Source organism: Xiphophorus maculatus, chromosome 14 (assembly GCF_002775205.1).
Source record: "Xiphophorus maculatus strain JP 163 A chromosome 14, X_maculatus-5.0-male, whole genome shotgun sequence".
In the NCBI taxonomy this organism is placed as follows: domain Eukaryota; kingdom Metazoa; phylum Chordata; class Actinopteri; order Cyprinodontiformes; family Poeciliidae; genus Xiphophorus; species Xiphophorus maculatus.
Genome location: NC_036456.1, coordinates 25331108 through 25355222, shown reverse-complemented (window position 1 = coordinate 25355222; position 24115 = coordinate 25331108). Strand labels below are relative to the sequence as shown.

The window sequence follows — 24115 nt, the reverse complement described above, 5'->3', positions numbered from 1 at the left end:
GCCAAATAGTTCAGATTCAACGCATCAGCTCAGAGGATCTTTTTCCTGATGGTTGACAGTACTGACCACTTGTCTGTCTAATAGGTGAGCTATTATACTTCCTTGAACAGGTTGGTCTATGGGCGATTCAAAACATGTTCAATATATTTTTTTGCACAAAATTAATCTTAGATGATGAGATTAGCTCTGCCTATTTTGAGCTTCTTTCAGAATGAGCTCAAAGCCTCTTGTCACTTTAAATCCAAATAAGCTGCCACTGGCCACGCTGCCCAATTCAACTTTACATGGATAAAAAACTTTACACATGAGAAGTATTCAGTTATACAACTGTACATCTTTGAAAAGCAAAAGTGGAACTTCCTGCACAACCAACAAAAATGCAGAAAGTGATTTCTGGATGGTAAGTCAACAAGAAAACTCTTGTCATTTCCAGCAGCCATTGTACTTCGGTAAAAACCAGCTAACCAAACGTGCTGAAACTCAGCTTGGGTTGCTAGGTGACGGGCGGAATGCCGCTGGGGTTGCTAGGCAATGGGAAGTGCCTGCTTATAGAAACTGCTCATTTTCCAAACACCAAAAAGGCATTAATTTGTTACCAAAAAACAACTAGGTGTTTTTTAAGTGTTTCTGAAGTAGTAGAGACCCAAATGGAAGTTCAACAAGTGTGAATTTTGCATAAATGATCCCCCTTAAAACATCTGGATGGAGTTTTGCTGGAAATTTCCCTGCAGATATACTAAGACTGGGTCACATTTCTATAAAATAGCGTATTAATGTTCAGCCCTCTACACTTTCAACACTACCCACTAGGTCCCTGTAAGACTCTAAAACATTTGTAAATACTCAGACCCACTTAAATACTCTCAATAAAACAGACCATCAAGGAGAACGACAGATGTTCACCAGTATTTACTGGTCCATGTTGGATCAGTACCAGTAAACCAACTACCTGCCAATTTACAGTAAACTTGTTTTGAGTAAGGGCGTTTAAACACATCTGAGAAACTTGTGTTTGCTGAAATGTGAGCTATGTTTTTGAATCTGGGACTTAAATGACTGACATCTGTTGTTGTTGCTGCTGCTGAATGTCTGAGTGATAAAATGCCATTAAAATTCCCAGTCTGACCAGACCTGCAGTGAAGCATTAACTGGAACTGAGGAAGATGCTGTGCTTTAAAGGTTCTGCAGGACTCTACAGAAACTTTGCTCAAAAACCAGAGTCAATGGCTGACAACTTCCTGGTCCTGTCAACGTGTTGTTCTTGTGCTAAACTGATGTTGAAAGGTCAAAGTGTTACCTCAGGTTTCCATTTAAAAATCACTTCCTGTGACTGCGCAGTTTCCTGGTTTTCTGTTTTTCATTTTTGTTCAGTTTACATTATAAACACCTTTTATTTACCACGGCCAAGTGGCTCCGAAAAGGAAAATAAAAGTGAAAATGAACTGATTCTCTTTGTTTTGAGGACATTTAGTTTAGTTCTTCAATTTGTCCATTGTTGATTCAGTCTTGGCCGAACAAATCAATATGAAAACACAGACCAGGCATCGGTTTGGGAATATATTTTAGGATAGATTCTACTGGATTACTGTAACTTTTCAGTATTTTGTAGGTTTTATGCTACAACCAAATCCACACAGTCTTTTGCATATCTGTCTGTACTCAAACTAGGGGCTGTCAGATTTTTAAGCATTAGTTGTTGTTTATTATCTCATAAATGATATGTGATCAGCTGGTTTCAGTACTTTGTTATGGCCTGGAGTGAGTTATGAAACAACCAGCTGGTTGTCGTTTCTCACAAATAATTGGACACGAATACACAAAGATGGACTCTGTTTGATTTGTGTTTGGAAGTAATCATGAGGTTTTAGTGAAGCTAAGTACAATATGTTTACAGTATAACACTGGCTGTAATTACCGTAACAATTAATTACTGTTGCTTTTTCTTTATTTTACTGTAGAGATATTATTTTTAGTTGGTGAAATGTCAGAATAATTCAAACTAAAACACAAACAACTGGTTTCCGTCACAATTAATAAGTACAAAACAGACGGATGGTTCAAAGATGGATGGACAAATTGAAGGATGGTTGGATGGAGAGATGAAGGAGGGAGGGAGGGAGGGAGGGAGGGATAGATGGATGGATGGATGGATGGACTGATTAAAGATGGATGGATGAACAGATGAAGGAGGAATGGACAGATTAAAGGATGGATGATAGATTGATGAAGGATGGAGGGATGATGGATGGACAGATTAAAGATGGATGGATGAACAGATGAAGGAGGGATGGATGGATGGACAGATGAAGGATGAATGGACAGATTAAGGATGAATGGATGAACAGATGAAGGAGGGATGGACAGATTAAGGATGGATGAACAGATGGATGGATGAACAGATGATGGATGGATGGATGGATGGACAGATGAAGGATGAATGGACAGATTAAGGATGGATGGATGAACAGATGAAGGAGGGATGGACAGATTAAGGATGGATGAACAGATGGATGGATGAACAGATGATGGATGGATGGATGGATGGACAGATGAAGGATGAATGGACAGATTAAGGATGGATGGATGAACAGATGAAGGAGGGATGGACAGATTAAGGATGGATGAACAGATGGATGGATGAACAGATGATGGATGGATGGATGGATGGACAGATGAAGGATGAATGGACAGATTAAGGATGGATGGATGAACAGATGAAGGAGGGATGGACAGATTAAGGATGGATGAACAGATGGATGGATGAACAGATGATGGATGGATGAAGGAAGGAGGGATGGATGAAGGATGGATGGACAGATGAAGGAAGGAGGGATGGATGAAGGATGGATGGACAGATGAAGGAAGGAGGGATGGATAAATAGATGGATGGATGAAGGATGGATGGACAGACGGACCAAACATCTCCTTGGTTTTTGAGCCTCTCTGGGCAGAACTTTAGTTTTGTCGTCTGCCGTTCAGAACCATTTTGTCAGTTTGCACAGATATACAACAATAAATTATTTCCATTTTGTTCATCTTGCCTAAAACAATCCAGAACTTAACGAGTCCCATTCTTCCCATTCTGCCTCAGCGGCTGTGAGCGTCACATCCTGGTAAACTTGCTGAATCGTCATGAGCTAGCTCTTTATTTTAATCTGACTGTTGTGAGCGTTTTATTGTTCGGTCGTGGATCTGGCGTCTTTATTTTGGACCCGTCGCTCCGGGCTGAAAGTACCAAATACAGCTTCTGTGTTTGCTCTGAGGGTGTGGCAGCGCTGTGGCTGCTGCGCGGCGCTTTTTATAGCACCAGGCGGAAACTCATGCAGCATCACAGGAATATCATACGCTTCTGTGAGGCTGTTTATTAAATATTCTGTCACCAGTTCCAGACGTCTGGGGGTAAAATGTGAGTTTTTTTCTTTTGTTGGAGCCGCATTACTGGCTTTTAAAATAAGGAACAATCCAAATTTTACAAGATATTTTAACTCCCTCAGACTTCAGAAAGCCCTAAAGCTGTTACTGAGGAAACAGACAAATTGTAGCAAAGATGTTTAAATACACCAAATGATAAAATAAAAAATGTTTTATAAGAAACTTAACCTCTATTTGAATCTTGGGATAGCTGTTTTTATTTTCAGACTCGTATAAGGCTTGTCACAATAATCAATAAATCAATTAATCGCATGATAAATTAAGACGTGCTCAATCATTTCCATTTTCATGATTTATTGTTTTTATCTTTGTACCAAAAACTGGATGACAAAACTCTTCAGGTTTAGTGTTTGGGCCAAAATAACATTATCATTTATCTCAATAACTTCTGTTTGTCGTTGACAAGTTATATATTACAGTAAATTGTACTGGCTAATTATAACTCAAATGAGGGAGAGGAGACAGAACTAAAACCTCTCCATCAGGCCGTGTGTAAAGATTTTCTTAAATTGAGGATAAAGCCCGAGTCTTAAAGCTGATCTCTGAGCTTTGACCTGAATCCAGCGGAGCTTTCTGCTGATTCTCATGTGTGGATAAACCAGGAGCTCTGCTGGCAGAAAACATGGAGGAAACTTCCACCACAGCTGCAGAATGCACCGATTCCAGACGCAGACAGCCCCGAGCGTATCTGCAGACTAAATGAATCCTCAACACTGTACATGTGAGCTTTACTGAGCTCATAGTTGGACCTCCAGAGGTTTTCTTTTCTTCTGCAGGTGGATTTTGATCTGCAGGTTTGCTTCTGATAGACAGCGACTTAAAATAAGAGTCCAGAGTAAAGGGTGTTTATTTCTAACCTGTTTATTTTCTTTTTGAATGTAGAAAAAATAAGGCTTACGCACAGTTGAATCTCGAAGTTTACGTACATAAATAAAGAAAAACGCATTTTTTTCTCACCGTCTGAAGTTAAGTCAGGCTAAACTTATTTTGTGTTAGGTTGGTTAGGATGAACAAAATTATTTCTGTTTGTTAAATTCCAGACTAGACAGAGAAATAATGCCAGATTTATTTATTAATATCTTCAAAATCAAAAGTGTACATAAATTTTCTCAACATTTGTTGCTTTTTAACCGTACACTGCAAAAACACAAAATGATTCCAAATATTTTTGGTCTGCTTTATAGTTTTAGCACCTTAATACACTTGAAATAAGATAAAACTAACTTATAATAAATAAAAACAGTTGTTTTAAGTAAACAACTGCTTAAGTTTTAAAATAGTACTAGTTCCACTGGCAGATTATTTCACTTATGAGACATTTTTTTTATTCAGAAATAATCTGTTTCATCAATATTGAGGAATTATTCCTATTTCTTGCTGAACAGTTACTTGTAAGTTAGTTTTATTTTATCTATATTCAGATATTTGCACTAGAAACTGGACAAAAATACTTTGTAAGATTTGTAAACTCGTTTTAGTTTGATCATATTTTGCTTCAGTTTGCATCCAGTATCAGTTCAGATAATATCATTTCAAACGAAAGCATTCACTTTAATTTCAATTCAACTCAATTTCTCTGCCTTAACTCTGCCAGCAGTAATAACACTGTACTTTCTGTTTAGTTGTACAACACCGGTGTTTATTTTGAGATAAACGGTTGAGTGTAATAATTAGTTCAGTGGGCATTTTCACACTTGATGTGTTTAGTCTATTTAAAACCAACTCTGGCTTGTTTCCCGTTTTGGTTTGTTTAGATGTAAACACAGCAGTCAGACCAAAACAACCGTTTGGATTAGATTCAGTGTGAATGTGACCCGCCGGCAATCAAACACTGTAAAAAAATATCCATTTATTTAACAGTGATAAACAGTAAAATTGAAAGGGAACATCCATAAACTATAAAATAATAAACTGTTGATTTGATGCGAAGTTGTCGAAAATAAATCAGTCGGTGAAAACAGTCATTTGTACATTCATTTTATAGGTTGTATTCATGTTCTTTTTAGGAAAAACGTTATTTTCTTTAAGTTAAAAAATGTTGTTTTACAGTAAAACACTGACTCCAGCATCATTTTTAACCATAAAATCACCAAAATCATCTAATCATGAGAAAAAGAAAAGTTGTAGCTGTACCTGATGGCATTTTTATGATCAAATGCCCAAATTATAAACATAAAAATATATATTATTATTATTTTTACAGCGCAAGTTTATGCTTCAAGCTTGGACCTAAGGAGTTTCCCGTTGCTAGGCCCGTTGCTAGGTGTGCGTTGCATTGAGTGTAAACCAGGGCTGCCCAAAGTCGGTCCTGGAGGGCCGGCATCCTTCATGGTTAGTAAGAACCTTTTCAGCAAGTCAATGTTCTTCTTGGGCCTCTAATGAGCCATCATTGGATCCAGGTGCGTTAAACCGGAACTAAAACATGCAGGATGTCGGCCCTCCAGGACCGACTCTGGGCATCACTGATTTAAACAGACAAACTAATAAACAAAGACGATGCGTCTTTTTCTTAAAGCGTAAATCCCTGTGCAAATTTCAAGGTAAATATATCAACGTTTTGCATATTCTCTGCTAGAACGGAACGTGGCGTCTTCATGTATTTACGTCTTATAGCTCCGCCCCAAACGCATCTGGCCAATAAGCAGGCTGAGCGTCCTCGCGAGGTTTATCGTGACCGCCTTTGGCTCACTTGCGAGTTTTCTCTGTGTGAAAGGAAACTGAAGCATCGGAAAAAGTTTCCTCATGAAATGATTTGGATCAACGTAAACAAACGCTGGTTGTTAAAAGGCCCTTAGAAACTGTTTAGGGTCTCATATGTGGAAGATAAAGTGCAACACTTTGACGAAAAACCCTGCAGCTGTTGTTGGGAAATGAGTATTATTCCTTAGAGATAAGTGGTGTGTGTGTGTGTGTGTGTGGTCGGACAGCTGTGTGTTCAGTTCCTGTTATCTTTTAACTGTCACACTTATTTCCTTCTGTGTTTTTATGGCTTTTTGTGTGCGACAACTCCGAGTGGTTTGTGCTGGAAAAACTCACATGTTGAAACTGGTTGAAGGTTATGAGAAAAAAACATTTAGCTTGTTGTTGTTGTTGTTGTTGTTTATGCTGCAGAAAAAAAAAATGCTTTCCTTCTTTTGCTCCTTTTTACACTTCAATCGTCAATTTAAACATCGGAGATGTAAAAGGCTGTATTACCTCAGAGATAAATTAAAAGTAACAAATTCACAAATAAAAAATTTACTTGAAAATATGTACACCATAGATAAACATTGAGTTTGCTTGGAAGTGAAACTCAATGTTCATCCCACATTAGGCAAATTCAGGTGTAACAGCAGAATCGTGGCATATAGGTTCACACAAATAATCAAAAAGCGTTAAAAATATATACAAAAACAAAAGATTTAGGATAATATTATACTACCCAACTAAAATTATAACATTAATAAATACTGTGTAGCTTTCAGAAATGGTGTATGCACTCAAATCCAAGAGTTGTGCAACTCTGTATGGGGATAATTTCTTTTTCAATTTCTTAATGTGCATTTGTTTTTCTGCATTATTTATAATATATATTTTTGCATTTATGTCAAATAAAGAAAACAAGTAACCAGAAGGACAAGAGAAAACGTGTGCATACATAATCAAGAGCAAAATAATTAGCTTGCCACTATTTTACATGTGAAAAATAAAAGCAGGTGTGCAATAACAACAGAAGTATTATTTAAAATAAATAAAACCTGTGCAATACCAGCAGAGATGTAGATTATTGGTTTTGTTGGGATTGGTGATGGTTCTAAAGTGGAACAGCTGCTGGGAGGAAGGATCTCTGATAACGCTCCTTTGTGCTGGAAAGCCAGTCTGATCTGCATGCAGGTTGTTTAGATAACTGGAACCCATTTTTTCAGCAGAGATTTAATATTTTAACCTATTGGTTTGTGTTTTTTCTCTTCTCAGAGTTCCCAGATTGATCCAGAGGCGCTGTTCACTAAACTGGATCGAATCGGAAAGGGATCCTTTGGAGAGGTGGGTCTGCTTTTCAAACACTCTTCAGTTTTTTTTTTTTTCTTTTTATCTTAGTTAATAGTTTTTCCTATTTACAGTTCAGTACTTGCCACAGCACTTTCTGCAGTTTTAGTTTTCACGCCCACTTCTCTTCATTTTCCCCTCCAGGTGTTCAAAGGTATCGACAATCAAACTCAGAAAGTCGTTGCCATCAAGACCATCGACCTGGAGGAGGCAGAAGATGAGATCGAGGACATCCAGCAGGAGATCACGGTGCTCAGCCAGTGCGACAGTCCCTACATCACCAAGTACTTCGGCTCCTTCCTGAAGGTAATAAAACATCGCTGTGTTTTCACTCAGCCACGCAGGTTTGGGTCTGAGCTTGAAGGAAATCTGCAGGAGTTACAGTCAGCGGCCGGTGATGGAAGTGGGAAAAGCTGTTTGACGGGAAGCAGAGCGGCTGAAGGGAAACATGGAAGGAATGTTTTAGCTCAGATAATGGCTGCTGCTGGTTTCCCCCAACATTTAGAACAAACAGAAAAAGTGCTGTTCCTTGTGAAACGGTCGTGAGAACGCTAATCTGGTGAAAGAAGCACCAGGATCTGCTGAAGAGAAAGAACCGAAGAAAGAGACGGAGATTAAAATATTTTATATGGAGCCCAACGGAGGAAGAGGGGTGACATTCCTGCGCTCCGGACGTGTTTGAAAGAAAACCATAAGACTTACAGCAGAAGCGCTCATATTTCCTCAAAGCAGACGCCTCTTGCAACGTTTTGATGCATAAATTATTTCTGTAGAGCGAAATATGTACGAACAGCAGCATTTTGTTTGGGAAAAATTAGTCAAATTTGAAGAAGCGTGCGCACTCTGTCAGTTGAGAATTCCGCCATTGGATTACATTGGAAAACTGAAAACGGCCGAGAATCTTCATAGAACCTAAATCGTGATTTTAGAGAAATAGTAAGAGATATCAGAAAACTGAGTCATTTGAAGATAGCCAGACGTCTTGTGACTTGTTTCAAAGTTTAAGGGAGTTTCTAGGTTGAAGTAGGGAACAGTAGTAGATGGTTAAAGTAGAAAGTTTTTGCTAAATTTTGTAAAATTCTGAAGACTTTCGATGCATTTCCACGGAACTAAAAATTGCATAAAAGTTAAAATATTACAAAAAGTATAAAAGATGAAATTATCTAGAGTTATAGCACATTTTTTCATAAGAATGGGAACTTTTTGGTACATGAATAGTTGAAAGCAGTTTAAGTTTGAAGGACTGGATAAGCACAGAAACACATATGGAAGATAGATTAATAAGAGAAACACAGTCTTATGATGAGAATGGTAGAAAATTTGGCCAGCGAAATAGAAAACAATTAATGACACCAAAAGTCTGGAAGTTTTCTGTTGTCTAATGGTCTTTTTTATATTTTGGAATGATATACAAATTTCATTTTGAAAAAGATCTAATATTGAGCAGGTAAAACAACAACAACAAAAAAGAACACAACTAACTAATTTTTGCATTTTTAATTTTGTGAATTTTGTGACCCACCAGTGGTTTACATTTGCCAATTTTGTCCTCCGGGGCAAATGGTAGACTCTTGGAAATTGGATTTGATGAATTCTTTTTATGTTACACTTTTTCCTTCCACTCAGTTTTCAGTTTATATGCCTGGATACTTTAGCAATAAGCTTTTATGTTTTATCTTCCTTGTAGAATGTGCCAATGACTGTCAACATGAACTGAAACGAAAATAACTCTTGGTGTAATTTCTTTTGTTTTTGTTCTTTTTATAAATTACTAAAATACTGGAAATAACTGATGATATTCTAAGTTTTTTAGATGACTCAGTATTTATTGAACTTGTGTTCAGGGCAGTAAACTGTGGATCATCATGGAGTATCTTGGTGGAGGTTCAGCCCTGGATTTGGTGAGTCTGCAGACAAACTTCAGACAGAGTTGTTTATAGAATATAATCAGGCTTTTTAACTTTTATAAAACCAAAAATAGTTTTTCTTATTATGTTTTGTAACTGTTTCTGTTTTCTACTACGCACAAAGCATTCTGCTTAAAATTAAATATGTCTAAGTAAAGCACAACCTGTTAAAAGTGACTCAAAACCGGAAAATATGTTGGATGTTTGTGGCTTTTGTAAGATTTTTCAAATTAAAGCTCTAAATAAAAAATGCTGCCAGGGATATTTAAATAAAAACTGGAGATGATTCTGACATTTTCTCCTTTTGTTCTGGGATTAAAATGAGAAGATGAGAATCCTGACTTTTTTTTTTCCTCAGAATTCAGACTTTTGGATTTTGAGAAAAACCTCAGAATTCTCAGAATTTTCACTTTTTTTCAGAATTCTCACTTTTCTTTCTTGGAATTCTGACTTTTGATCTCAGATGGTTAAAGCCAGAATTCTGAGAAAGCAGCAGTTTTCCTGGAGGGAAAGCAAAAGGGCCTTTAAGTCGACACAGCTGACGGTGTTGGACGTTCAGCCATCTTGTCTGTTTGTGTCGGTGCAGCTGAAGGCCGGTCCGTTTGACGAGGCGCAGATTGCCACCATGCTGAAGGAGATCCTGAAGGGACTCGACTACCTTCACTCGGAGAAGAAGATCCACAGAGACATCAAAGGTCTGGATGGAGTTAAACACTTAGAGATTTATTAAACACGACACTTCGTGGCTAACGGTTCTCATATTATAGGAGATAAAATGAGATCGGATTAACTGATGCTTTCTTAGCTTAGCTTCTAAAGAACAAAGAAGCTCCGACTGAAGTATATTTATTTATTGCAGATGGCGCATAAACACAGCATAAAAACTCAATATGTAATAAAACAAATAAAATAAAACAGAAATCCTAAACAGAGAAAGAATGATTTATTAAAATGATAGAAAATTAAGTCCAATTCGCAACAAGTTAAAGGTAAATAAAATATGTTTATTTTGTGAAGTTCTTAAGAGATATTATGTTCTTCAGTGACCTGTGGCAATTATCAATAAATCAATTAATCGCATAACAAGGTTTATAATTTCCGTTTGGATAATTTATTGTTTTTCAGCCAAAAACTGGATGACTAAAGTCTCAACAAGCCCATTTTCTGAAGGACTTTTTTTATTACAGAGACTTCATAATTAATTTTATTTGTTGTTTTCTTTATTTATGTTGGATATTTAAAAAGTCTTCCAGTTCCATTGTTGGATGTTCATTAGAATTAAAATTTTATCGATCTTTGAGAATGTGTTCTTTTATTATTGTATTAGAATTATATTACTTGAAAATGGTGTCAAAACAACAATATTATTGTTTATTGCGATAACTTCTGGGAATTTGTTACTGTGACACTTCTTATTGGATTTCCAAAATTCGGTTTAGTCCTTGTTGACAGTAACATGTACTGTACTGGCTTTCAGCTTTTGGGTTTTCCTAGTTTTTGTTGACAATTTATTGCAAACATTTGAAAGGTTTACTCAGAGAACCTCCATATTAAAGCAAGTTTTGATTAAAAAAACAAAACAAACTGACTGACGTTTCTCTGCAGCTGCTAACGTCTTGCTGTCCGAACACGGCGAGGTGAAGCTGGCCGACTTCGGCGTGGCCGGTCAGCTGACCGACACGCAGATCAAGAGGGAAACGTTTGTGGGAACGCCGTTCTGGATGGCGCCGGAGGTCATCCAGCAGTCCGCATACGACTCAAAGGTCAGATACCGAAACCTTCATCGTCTCAGTGTTGCGTTTGTTTTCATTTTTTTTGTAACACTTTATTTGAAGGCTTGTGCATAAGACTGACATGAAACTGTCATAAATGTGAAGCAGTCTTTGTAAATGTTTGGTCATGAAGTTTCATTTGGTAAATTACACTTTTAATGCAAATTTTAATGCAACTTTGCTTTAAAAGTCATTATTTACCAAATAATGCAAAGTTCACACCTTTAATGCAACTTTTAACACAACTTTGCTTTAAAAGAATTATTATTTACCAAATGACTGTTCATGGCAACGGTCATAAACATTCATGAAGACTCCTTCCTGTTCATGACAGGTGTTATGTCAGTCTTATGCAGACCCCTTCAAATAAAGTGTTTTAAATAAAGTAAATAAAATCCAATCTTACTGCTGGGAAACAAAATGTCGTAGCAGTGCCTCCAGTATTCAGTAGTTTCAGCAGAAGGCTATTTGCGTAACTTCTGTGTGAAATCAGAAGCTGATTGTTCACCTCACACTGTCGCCTTGTTAACGTTTTTGCACCGACCAGGAAGTTCATTTGAATCTGTGACGCAGCGTTTCGTCTCTTCAGCCCAAACAAAGTTTTTGAGCTTTTTCTTTTTTTTTTTTTTTGTAGGTGTGCCCTATAAATAAACTTCGTCTTTGAGGGCACTTCCTGTTTTCTTTTTCCACTTAGTTTGCTTGTTGCCGTGGTAACTGCTGCCATGCGAATCTGCTGCTGTGTGCAGTTCCCTGAGGACGTTTTGCATTATTTCCGAAGCGTTTGCAGTTTTATTTGCATATGGTTGAAAGTACTGACCCCCCAGTCCAAATCCTTTGACCCACAAAGAGGCTCCCCTGTTCACTGGGATTCCCTCGCAGAGTCCGGCTGACTCAAACATTTTCACAACAGTAGGTCCATCTTGGGATGAAATCCACCAACTGGCCTCAAACAATCTGGTTCTGCTGAATAGCAGGGTAAATATTGGTTTAATAATGGCTTTACAAAGCAGAATGACGTCTGCAGAGGGTGTGTCCAAACCAGGCAAATCCACCTGGGTGTGTGTGAGAGAGTGTGTGTGTGTGGATAATCATCTCCTGCTGTCTGTGTGTTTTCTATGCCTAACCTGATGTCTGAAGTGGTGTTGCTTGAAAAACAAATGGAGTCCAACACATTTCTAAATTATAAATGTAACATGCTTTTCAAAATATAAGTTAAAATAACTTACTGAAGATGGAGATAGAAGATAGAAATCACATTTATTGTCAGGAAAACGTCATTTGCCACATTTGTGTTTCTGATTGGCTGCCAGTTAAATTTGCAAGTTGCTTTGCTCCTTAAGCTAGAAATGGAAAAAGCCCGAAGGAGGATTCTGCTGCAAAAAACCTAAACTGTGGAGATTAAATAAAATTTTCTGGGTTTAATATAAAAGTAGTATGTATTTTTTTTTATCAAAAGAGGGGACTGTGGTGGCAAATTTTATCTGCTAATGTATTACGACGTCAGTATAAAAGATTTTCCAACACAGAACTCATTGTCAACTGAAATCAGAAGGTACAATGCAAAATTTGTGCTAAATTAATGTAATAATTTTTTAATAATGAATAAAAGTTTTTTAAAAAAACAATTCTAAAATTCAATGTATTGTTTTTTACATATTTTGTAGTCTGAGTTTGTGAAAGATAATGAAGATAATGTACTAGTTTAGGAACCTCTGGTCTAAAGAGTAGTGTGGTATTTTGTTGCTCTCACTTTCTAAAATAATCGTAGTTTAAAGACGGGATAAGAGTAGTTTAATATCTGAAGAAACTTTTCAGGAACTTTTTGCCAGACTCATTAAATTGTCCAAATCTCAGGGCTTTTTTACTATTGTTATTTTTGCTTTATACTTTTGCTGTATTTCTGTGTTGATTAGAGCAAAGTTGTTTACTTCCCAAAGCACAGGGAGACAAACTGCAACTTGCTGAAATACCAGGTAGTTTGGCAATTCGCTGTTCTGTAAAACTTGAGCTGTCAGAACAAGAAGGAGCGAAACTCTTTCTGCTCAGATTTAACTTTCTGAGGGCGTGCCTGCAAGAAGCTTCATCTTGTGTCAGAGTTGTAGTTTTACGCAAAGGCAAAATAACAAAAGTAATCCTGAGTGAATAGGCCGCCTGTTGTGGTCATCGAGGTTCAACATGTTCTACATTCAAAGATGTTTTTTTTAATCTGCCCTCTATCATCTAAACCAGTCTCCTTGGTCGACCTTGAGGCATTTTCATCCACACAACTGCTGTTTACTAGATATTTTATGTTTTTCCAGACTATTTTCTGTAAATTAAAGCAATATTTATATGTAACAATCCCAGTATTTTGCTTACCTCTGATTTCTCCCACTTCCTAAAGCTCTAGAGGTGTCTGGAGGTTCAGTAAGTCGGCTGATTTCCTGCTTGAGGCTTGTTGTTGACATACCTGATTGAAATTCAGGCTGCTTCATTAAACTCAAAGTACAAAGTTGGTTTTGGGATTTTATTTGGCTGGTTCTAACTCTCTTATTGTTATTTTCTTGCACTCTAAAGGGGAAAATTGCGACATGAGAACATGTTGGCGGAGCTACGCTAGTCATAAAACATTTATAACACCAGATGTTTTGTAAATAAAAAAATGGTTAGTGGTTTTTTTTCCCTACAGCTTTGAGGTTTTTTTTCTACTCAGTATGAAGCTGGAGGAAGAATCTAATGTTTAGTTTAGCATTAACTTCATGTTGTTTTTCATCCAAACGCTCACTAATTATTAGCTAATGTGTATCTAGCTGTTTGGTTTCTGGTCTGTCTGGTTCTCAGCTGCTTTCAAGCATAAATCTCAACAAAAATAAAATGCGTTCATGTCCAGACAGAGAAAAAACTGAAGTATTTTCTGAAGGTGTTTAAATTTTAGTTTTGAGTTCATTTTGTCTAATTCAGTTAGTTTTAGTTTTTAGAACGCGCTTGCTAGTTTTTATTAGTTAAATATTGTATTGTTTTTGTTAGTTATGGTACTAGTTTTAGTCTTTTTATACTTTGGTCAATTTTTAGGTGCAGAGTTCAAAAAGATTAAAGTATTGTGATTATGTTTAATAAATACTCAACATTTAAAAGTATATATTAAATTATTGTGTTCTCCAGACTTTTGCTCCCGCCATTTTGTGAATGTAGAGTCTGGAGCGCCGTAATTTGCCGACAGCTGATGTTAAATGCTTGTGTGAGGAAAAAAATCTTACTTCACATGAGTTTGAAAGGCTAATAAATGGATGAATACAAAAACGACTGTACTACATCTATAATTTCTGTATTCTTCAGTGCTATAAACGCACAATATATTTCTGATTACAGTTTTTCTGCATTTTTTAAATTTCAGTTAACGACAATATTTCTCAGTTTTTGTTGTTTTGTTACCATTAACTAGTTTTAACCGGGTTTGAACATGTTTGGTGTTCCATACGACACGCCGCCATATGGTGGGCGTGTTTGGTCGTAACAGAGCCGACAGACGGTTGAATCAGACAGTAACCGAGCGACCTGCAGTAACGTGACCCTGGATCAGTTCGCCGGTGTGTGTGATGGTGTGTGTGATGGTGTGTGTTTCTCACCTGCTGTCGAAGCAAGACGAGAAGGCGTGAAATCTAAGAAGTAAATGCTGCAGTTGTTTTTTTATTTTTACAGGAGTGGACGTGTGTTTGTGCTGTAATTAAGTTTTGCATTTGGTGAACCGGTTATGGTTCCTGTTCAGCAACAAAGTCTGAAATTGAGTTTTAATTTGGAAAAAGACGTGAAGAGCATAGAAACATATTTGCATTTCCTGTTTTCTCCATTTCCTCGTTTGTTGTCCTTCCTTCTTTCTGTCTTTCTTTCTTTCTTTCTTTCTTTTTTTATTCTAGTACTTATTCTTTTCTTTCTGCCCTTCAATCTTCTTCTTGTCAATTTTTAGTTGTTTTCCTTTCATCTCCCTTTGTTTTACCTTCCTTTCTTCTTCCATTGTGCCATAACTACATTGCTGTTATACTATTCTTCTTTTCTGCCTTCTTTTCTTCTGTTCTCTCATTTTTCTTCCTTTCCTTATTGTCTCCTCCCTTTGTTCCTTTCCTTATTCTCTCCTTCCTTTTGTCCAGCCTTCCTTTCTGTTTTGCGTCTTTCTTTTCGTCCTTCCTACCTTCTTTCCTACCTCGTTATGCTCATTGTTTGCTTCCTTTCCTTCTCTCTTTTGGCTCTTCCTTCCTTCCAGTTAATATTTTTGCAGATTACTTCTTTAAAAACCTCCTGCTGTAGAAATATTTGCCATAAATTTAACGTTTTAGATTTTAAGTTTTTTCTTTCTGTGAACTCTGAATGAAGCATCATGGCGTAACAAACCGAACTCTGCGTCTCCCTGCAGGCGGACATTTGGTCTCTGGGCATCACCGCCATCGAACTCGCCAAAGGAGAGCCTCCGAACTCCGACATGCATCCAATGAGAGTTCTCTTCCACATCCCCAAATCTCCTCCTCCGACTCTGACCGGAGATTTCTCAAAGAGCTTCAAAGATTTCACAGAGTCCTGCCTCAACAAGGACCCGTCCTTCGTAAGTCACACACATATTTAATATTTACAAATGTTTTGCTTCTTATCAGCGTTTAAGGTCCCGTCTCAACTATTAGAGTGGAACAAAATAGATTTAGTGGCCATGTTTAGGGTTATTTTACATCAAATAATTAGCTGGAAATAAAATCATAAGTTAAGTTAATAAAATCAGTGCTTTAAGTATAATTAAAAAAACATTATGTTCATATATGTGTTTATTAAATATAACAGGGTATTAAAGCCATGCTAAGAAAATTTAAACAAGTAATATTATAAAAATAGTCATAAAATTACCAGAAAAAAGTCAGAATATTACAAAATGAAGTAATAAAACTACCAGAATTTTTTTTTTTACCATAGTAAAGTCATAATATTATTAGAATAGTCATACAAATATGAGAGTAAAGTCATAATATTACAAGAACATAGTCTTACAAAAATGTAATCATAATATTATGGGTGTAAAGTCATAGTATTAGTAAAATAACATGAGAATAAAGTTGTAATATAAGAATAAACTCAACTAAAGTTGAAATAATATCAAAACAAAGTAATATTACAACATTAATCCTGTAATATTAAGACTTTTGTCTTGTGGTTTTATGACTTTATTCTCACAATTGTATTTTTTTCTTTACTTTTTTTGTTATTATTGTCCTAATACTTTGTTGTAATTAAAATATACAGATGTGTGAGTAAATAATGTACAATATAAAAACTTTCAGTGAACATTTAAGGTAAATGTGTTTTTTAATTTTTTGCATTAACTGATAATGGTACAACTTCCTTCTTTTGTGTAATTTGAGTTGAAATCTGCTGCCATCTAGTGGTTTAAACATGTAATATCTCTGATAATCCTCAAAAAACGCCTGATAAATTAGTTTATTTTGTCCTTCATAGTCATAAAATGAAAGAAATTTGATATTTTTTTTGTTTTTAGTAATATTTATTCCTCTCTAAATTGAAGCAAAGCTTTTATTAAAGTTTGCTGTTTTCCCACGCAGCGTCCCACAGCCAAAGAGCTGCTTAAACACAAGTTCATCGTTAAACATTGCAAGAAGACGTCCTACCTCAGCGAGCTGATCGACAGGTACAGGCGGTGGAGGGAGGAGGGACACAGCGACAGCAGCTCCGACGACTCGGACAGGTGAGCACTGCAGACAGAAACATCACTGCTGCTAAAGCTGGGAGCTGGAACAACTCAGGAAGACTTTGTTTGTTTTCATGTGCAGTGAATCCAGTAATAAGGAGAACAACGAGTCACCTGCGTGGTCGTTCACTACGGTTCGCAAGAAGAAGCCTGAAGACAGGAAGGTTCTCAATGGAACGGTCTGCTTACTTCACCGTATTCAGCAGTTCGCTTTATTGATTTATAAGAAAAAAAGAGTCTTACAATATTTTAAGTTTTCTATCAGTTTAAACAGTTCAGTTTTTAGTGGATGAACTGTTCTGTTTTTCTTTTGTTTTCATCTCTGCAGACCCAGGATCAGCTGAGTAAACCTTCCAGTTTGTCCACACTCATCTCTCCCATCTTCTCTGAGGTTTGTATAAATTCGGTTGGTACAACTTTAAAGCTGGTCTATTTAACTTTGATAAAAAACTTTTTCTTTTTTTTTTTTTTGCATATTTGTGGAAACTGTCACTATGTCGTAACGGTATGCTATGAGACGGATAATCTAAAAAAAACTGAACTCCTCTGCTAACTGAAAACAACCAATCAGAGCCAAGAGGCGGGTCTTAGCACTGTCAATCACAATCTTGTGTGATGCTGCTCAACCTCCTTTGCTCCCTCTCTTTTCCCCCTTACAGCTAATACAGTCTGTTATTAATACTAAGGCTAGTTAGCATGGCAACTGATGACAACAGATGAGCAGTTTTCCTGTTGTTTCTCCACCAGTAGCACATTTATCAGCGACTACATAGCTGATAGCGCTAAGACCTGCATCCTTGCTCTGATTGGTTGTTTTTGACCGGTCAGATTTTCTCTAAATTTCATTTTTAAAAACTTATCATCGTCTATATTTCTGATTATTTTTGGGAAGCTACTTGAAATTAGCTGAGCTAGGCAACTTGCTAACCACTTTGCTAATGTAGCCTCTTGAGCTAGCTAGCAAGTTATGTAATGTAACCAAAATCGAAACTAAACATAATGTTCAAGTTTTTCCTCAGACATTTGTCAGGGTTATGATTTCCAGTTACTGTTGGGAGCTAACTGACACTAGCCAACTAGCTACCTGCCGGCAGTTGTCAAGCTAACTCATATTTTATTTAATGTAGAGAAAGTTAAAAACAGTGGCAGCGACAGAATATTTTTATCTTAGTCCAAATGTAAACACTAAAGTGTCTCTTTTGTCTTGTGCAGTTGAAGCTGCAGCACAAGGAGCACTCTGAGCAACGACAGGCTATCGAAGAGCTGGAGAGAAACATTCAGGTGGCTGAAAAAGTTTGTCCGGGCATCACAGACAGGATGGTCACGCACATCATTGCAAGGTACCAAAAATACCTTCATCATTACTTAATAGATTTCCTTATTTATTAATTTTGCTAATTTAGCTTTTTGTTTAGGCGTGTATGATTAAATTGTCTTCTTCATTTTGTGGTCTGCAGAAGGTTCTCTACCAAAATTTAAAAATACTCAAAATACTTTATACTCAAGCAACAAAAACCTGGAATTTCTTGCCATCAAAATTTTGTTTGAGTATATAAAGTGTTCAAATGTGGTTATGTCACTGCTTAGGAGGAACAATTGGACTCTCTTTAGAGTTGAAGTACTCCAAATTATTAAAACTATGAAATCTTTCTGTTACAGATATACAACAAACTGATAAGTGGATGGATGGATGGATGAGCGGATAAATAAAAGGAAATTAGGAAGAGACTGTCTCCCTGTAGGGTGACGCTGCTGGATGATGAAAACAGAGGAGATTTGCGGTGCGATGTCTCCTCTCTGTACACAAACGTCTCATCACACACTAATAATGTAATATATACACTATGTTTTATATATTTACTGCTGCTGGTTAAGGACGTTTTCCCTCTTCCAGTTTAATTTGAAATACAGATATTGTTATTTGATAGAAATATGCAGATTAATGGGAAAAAAACACCATGTGCCTTACTTTTTGTTTATATAATTTTCTAGTTTAACTTTTTTCATTGATTTCAGTTTCAACAAAACTCCTAGAAATACAACACTGATGAAGGTTTTTGTCCATCAGCAGTGGTAGCTTCTGTTTTTGTTTCATGACTTGCTTTAAGTTTGTAAATGTCTGTATGTTTGTTCAGTAGCACTTGAGACAGATTTTATGCCAATAATAAATTTGTTTTGAGTTCTCTGTAAGGTTGTTTAATTATGGTTCCCCAAACTAAAGTTCAGTCAAAGTCAAAATTACCCACAATTGCGATCATTTTGTCATTGGAGCTGTCCGAAACTTTGAAGAACGTAAACTTGCAATTTAATTGTATGAATTTAGAAATGTGTTAATATTATGTCCTCCTTTCCCAGGGAGAATCCAGTTTAAAAAAACCTATCAGGGTTAAAAATCCAGTTATTTTTGGGAGCTAACAGAAACTAGCTGAGCTAGGCAGCTAGCTACATGCTAGCCAGCTAATGTAGCCTCTCAAGCTAACTGGTAAATCAGCAAACGCAGGCATGTTTGAAAATATTCTAAAACATTATTGCTTCATTTTATTTGGCCTCTTGGATCCTATTGTTTACAGCAGAAACTGTCCAAAAAGAAAGAACGAAAGCAAAGTTAAAGAAAAATACACAAAAAATACCAAAGCTAATTCTACAAAAAATGTCAAACGCTTTACAAGTTTCATGTCCAGGGACATCATATTTAAAAAACGTATTAGGGTTAAAAATCCAGTTGTTTTGGGAGCCAACACAAACTAGCCAAGCTAGGCAGCTAGTGGCTTGCTAACCAGTTTGCTAGATTAGCCTCTGAAGCTAACTAGTAAATATGGTATTGTAAATAAAGTAAAAATAAGTAGATACAACTTCCAATTGGTTTTTCTTTTGTTTTGTGTTTTTTTTGTTTGCGCTTCAGGTTGTAAAATAATTATTTGCTGTAAAACTTTCCTTGTTTTGTTATTCAGCAAGTTATTCAGAAAGAAACATCTTCCATAGTCGTGGAAAGTCAGACTTTCAGTAAAGTAAAGTAAATACACAAATTCAGAAAGTTATATTGTTAAGAAACTTCTGCATTCTGTTAAATATTGTCGCGGCCTTCTATATTCCAAAACCAAAAACTCCAACAAAGGCCGTGGGTGATAACAGGTGGTTTGATTTGCACGCACTTCTGACTTGATTGTTTTGTAAAGATATATATTCTTTATTTCTTGAAAAAATACCGCTATTTAGTAAAAGAATAGACCTCCACCAAGCACCCGGTGTGTTCTTAATTACGCAAATTAATGGGAGGGTTTAACAATTACCAACGTAATCTAAACAATTCCAAATATAAAAGTTAATTACAAATTTTGGTTCTAAACTTACTTAAATATTTTCTAACTGCCCATAGAAAAAAACTAAATTGGTAGAAATTACAATCCACAAAATTTTGCATAACTGGCCACAACAAATATTATTTGTTTCCATTGCCTCAAATGAATCCAGGGAACTGTAATTAAACAAATTACTGACTGTTTGTACCAAAGACACTATAAGACTTGGTCTCTGTAAATTTGTTTTGTCTTTTTATATATATATATATATATATCATAAGGGATTTAACAAAGTTTGTTAAAGGGGGAAATGTAAAATTACAGATGTAAGATTTTACAGTAACAGACTTTTTTTGTAGCAGGACTTTAGAGTTTTATGAATAAATATTTAAGCTTGATTGAAAAAAATACCTTTCACCTCTTTTTACTTTAAAGGTTTATAAAGTGTCTTGACTGTCTTAATACCATTGATGGGTTTTTACTTTTTATGTTTTAAGATTGCTGACAGAATTTTGGATTCATGAAAGTCAAATTTACCTGAATCCAAAATGTAATATAATATACAACCACGGTTATTTTTATGACCAGTAGGTATCCATTTTTGGGACACATAAATTATGTTAAAAAAAATACCACTCATATTTGTGTATTCAATATTATTTGGGGGTCACAGTAATGATATTAATGAAGAAATAATTATTCACTTGGAGTTTTACCCTTGTTAATGTCTCTTCTTCCTCTGTTAAACTTGGTAATTAGATGTTATTTTTATCTCTGAGACAGAAAGTCCAAATAAAGAAAAATTCCCTAAAACCTCAGGAAATATCCACTATTTGTAAAGACAAAATAGACTTTGTTTAATTTAAATTCTGCATGTTTAATTTATTGCCAAGCAAATTAAAAATATAAAATTATTTTTATGTTTTAAAACAATATGCCCACCCTAATAGTTTCAACTTTGGGATTCTGCCTCATATTGCAAAAACCACAGACATCAATACTGTGAAATTTACCAGTCTGAAGAGAAACAAACGTAATTGAAGCAACCATCAAGGATTTCTTCTTGTTGACTGTTGCAGCATAGATACTTAACTTTAATCTGTCTCCAGATTCTCTTTTTATATTTTTATAAACTGACGTTAAATAACTTGATCTTGAAAATTGTTAACTCCTTGAATCAGCTACAAACCACTAGACCACAGTTAGAACCCAGATTCATCACAACTGTAATCAACATTGATGTGAGCAAAGGGGAAAGAAAATCAAAACTCGAGCCTTTACTTAATTATTGAATATATTGAATCAAACATTTACTAAACATCAGTCGTTTCTAAGTGTTACTAAACAAGGCAACGCTGCATTTTGTTTCCACCTTAACGTTTATCACATTTATTAGCTGCGTTTCCATTACAAATGAGCGCAAATCTTTGTCTACATTCAGCTAATGTTAAAATCACGCGTGAATACGCTAGTTCACGCGATAAGTCATTAAAAATCATGGCAGTTACGGATGTAAACTACGGAGCCCCCTAGGGGACATGGGGAATTTTTTTCTTTTGCGTTCCCTCGCAATACTTTTGCGTTCCCTCGCAAAACTGTACTTATCAGTTATAATTGAATACTGTAAGCCTTTCTTACGGTGGCCGCTGTAAAAAAGGCTTCCATCCATCCATCCATTTTCTGTTCACCCTTGTCCCTAATGGGGTCGGGAACGTTGCTGGTGCCTATCTCCAGCTACGTTCCGGGCGAGAGGCCCGGAACGTAGCTGGACCCTGGACAGGTCGCCAGTCTGTCGCAGGGCAACGCAAAGACATACAGAACCATTCACCACAGAACCAAAGAACCATTCACACACACACTCACCCCTAGGTTATTGAGGAATTTAGATGCACAGGGGGAACATGCAAACTCCATGCAGAAAGACCCCGGGAATCGAACCCAGGACCTTCTTGCTACAAGGCAACAGTGCTACCAACTGCGCCACTGTGCAGCCCAAGAAAGGCATGCAGTATTCAATTATACTGCATTACTGATAAGTACAGTATTGCGAGGGAACGCAAAAGTTTCTCATTTCAGAGAGAGACTTTCGTGACCTTTGCTTGGGTTTTTGCCTTCTCTCCTTCGCTGGTCTCTTTCTTGTCCTGTTCAACCTCAACCTTGGATTCCTTTTTAGCAACACCCTCTTCCTCCTCCTCATCCTCCTCATCCAGCTGAAGACTTCCGGAGGAAAACCTCATCCTGGCCAACCCGGCGGACCCCACCATCTTCCCCAGCTGATGAGGTGGGCAGTAGTAGGGGTAGAAAACCTCTGGATCGGAGTTGCTGTAGCTTCCTGCGGCACCGCCGATCATGCACATGGAGGCGGGCCGATCAGGCAGCGGCGAAGAGTTGAGCGGGAGGTAAGTGGGTCTGGAGGGTCGTGTAAGGTGAGGATAGTAACCCAGGGGTCTGAACTCAGAGGCAGGATTAAAGGTCGGGTTTGCGCTCCTGGATAGATGAAACTTAACATCCGGTTGGCTGGCAACGCGGCGAGGTAACCCAGGCAAGAAGTTGGAGTCGTCACTGTAATGCCCCCCCTCCGTGTGTCCAACACCCAGTAGCCTCCCTCCATTGCTTCCTGTTTGGTAGACCCGAGCCAGTCCAAGACCCCCTGATCCACAAGGGCGAAAGTTCCTCCTAATTGGCGATACTGATGGCGAATCGTGGGATAAGGGGTAGAAAGCCGGCCGCGAGACGCCAGCATCCATTGGCATATAGTCTCGCCTCGCTACATGTGGGAAACGCTCCAGTGAGGAAATGGTGACATAGTCGGACAAGTAGTGGTGTCGGTTTAGAGGTGAGGGCGCAACGAAGGGAAACGAAGGGAGGACGGGGTGGTACTGGTAGGCGGGGGAGTTTGGGTAGAGGAGAACCAGCTGCTGAGCAGCGTCTGGGTGTGGCTGCGGGTTGGGCCGGCGTCGTGAGCGGTTGGCGTAGACCCCCGCTAGCCTTTGAGCTTGTCGATGCGCCCTCGTCTCCTCCATTAAAGACACGGAGGACGATCTGAACTTGGGCGAAGGGGTCGACTGGTGGAGTGACGGAGAGAGCGGGGTGACTTGAGCGAGGGAGTGTGGCCTCTGATTGACCTCGCCAGATGATTGGCTGCGTTTAGCACCTCCCTCACTGAGGTCGGTGTTATTTAGGCCTCGCCGGTGTACGTCCATTTCATCATTACTGTGAACCGCCAGAGCACGACGGGTCTGTTCGTATACCTGGGGAGGCAAAACACAACTTAACTGAGCTTTATACTCACTTATTATTAGTTATTCTAAGTAAGTAATTCCTTAAAATTGTGGGGAAAAGTACCAGTTCCATTGGCAGATTATGTCACTTTCAACAAGACAAATAATCTGCTAATCCCACTAGAACTTTTTCATCAGTGTTAAGGATTTACTGACCTAAAAGAAGCTCCTATAACTTGCTAAAAAGTTATTTATAAGTTGGTTTTGTGTTATTTCAAGTGTGCTAAAATACAACCACTAGAAACTAGACCAAATATACTTGGTGATGTCTACATTCTCCTTCTGCACAGAAGTCGGATTCATGTCGCATTTAATAAGTAGCATGAACGACCAAACAAAAACATTAATTAAGCATCAAGACCTCCTGTGTGAACGTAGCCTGTCTTTTATTTCTTTCACTTTTTATCATATTACTACTAAGGTTGCTCTTTGTCTTGTAAGGTTGTGATATAATAAAGATTAAAGTCAGGTCACCTCTTTGGAAACTTCAGTGAGGAGATCCGGAGAAGATCGACACTGTCTGGGGTCATAGTCCGACTGACCGTGGGTTCTGGTTCATTCAACAAAAAACCAAAGATTTTAGTTTCAGTGATTTAAAAAAAACAACTTTTTCTTCAGTATCATATGAAATGCTGAGCAAAAATACTTACTTTCTTTTATAAATCTGCTTTTTTTA

At 37.3% G+C, this 24115-nt stretch overlaps 1 protein-coding gene across 1 annotated transcript in view; it reads left to right on the top strand.

Annotated features, from left to right (window-relative positions):
* stk26 (serine/threonine kinase 26) overlaps nt 1-20428 on the top strand; it is a 33213-nt gene extending 12785 nt beyond the window's left edge. The window contains exons 2-12 of the mRNA XM_005809415.2: nt 7387-7455; nt 7603-7764; nt 9303-9359; nt 9952-10060; nt 10971-11128; nt 15525-15710; nt 16714-16856; nt 16942-17038; nt 17188-17250; nt 18072-18199; nt 18519-20428. Coding sequence (XP_005809472.2) covers nt 7387-7455; nt 7603-7764; nt 9303-9359; nt 9952-10060; nt 10971-11128; nt 15525-15710; nt 16714-16856; nt 16942-17038; nt 17188-17250; nt 18072-18199; nt 18519-18534 — 1188 coding nt within the window. The 3' untranslated portion in view covers nt 18535-20428. The remainder of the gene's footprint in view (nt 1-7386; nt 7456-7602; nt 7765-9302; nt 9360-9951; nt 10061-10970; nt 11129-15524; nt 15711-16713; nt 16857-16941; nt 17039-17187; nt 17251-18071; nt 18200-18518) is intronic.
* The last annotated feature ends 3687 nt before the right edge of the window (nt 20429-24115 follow it).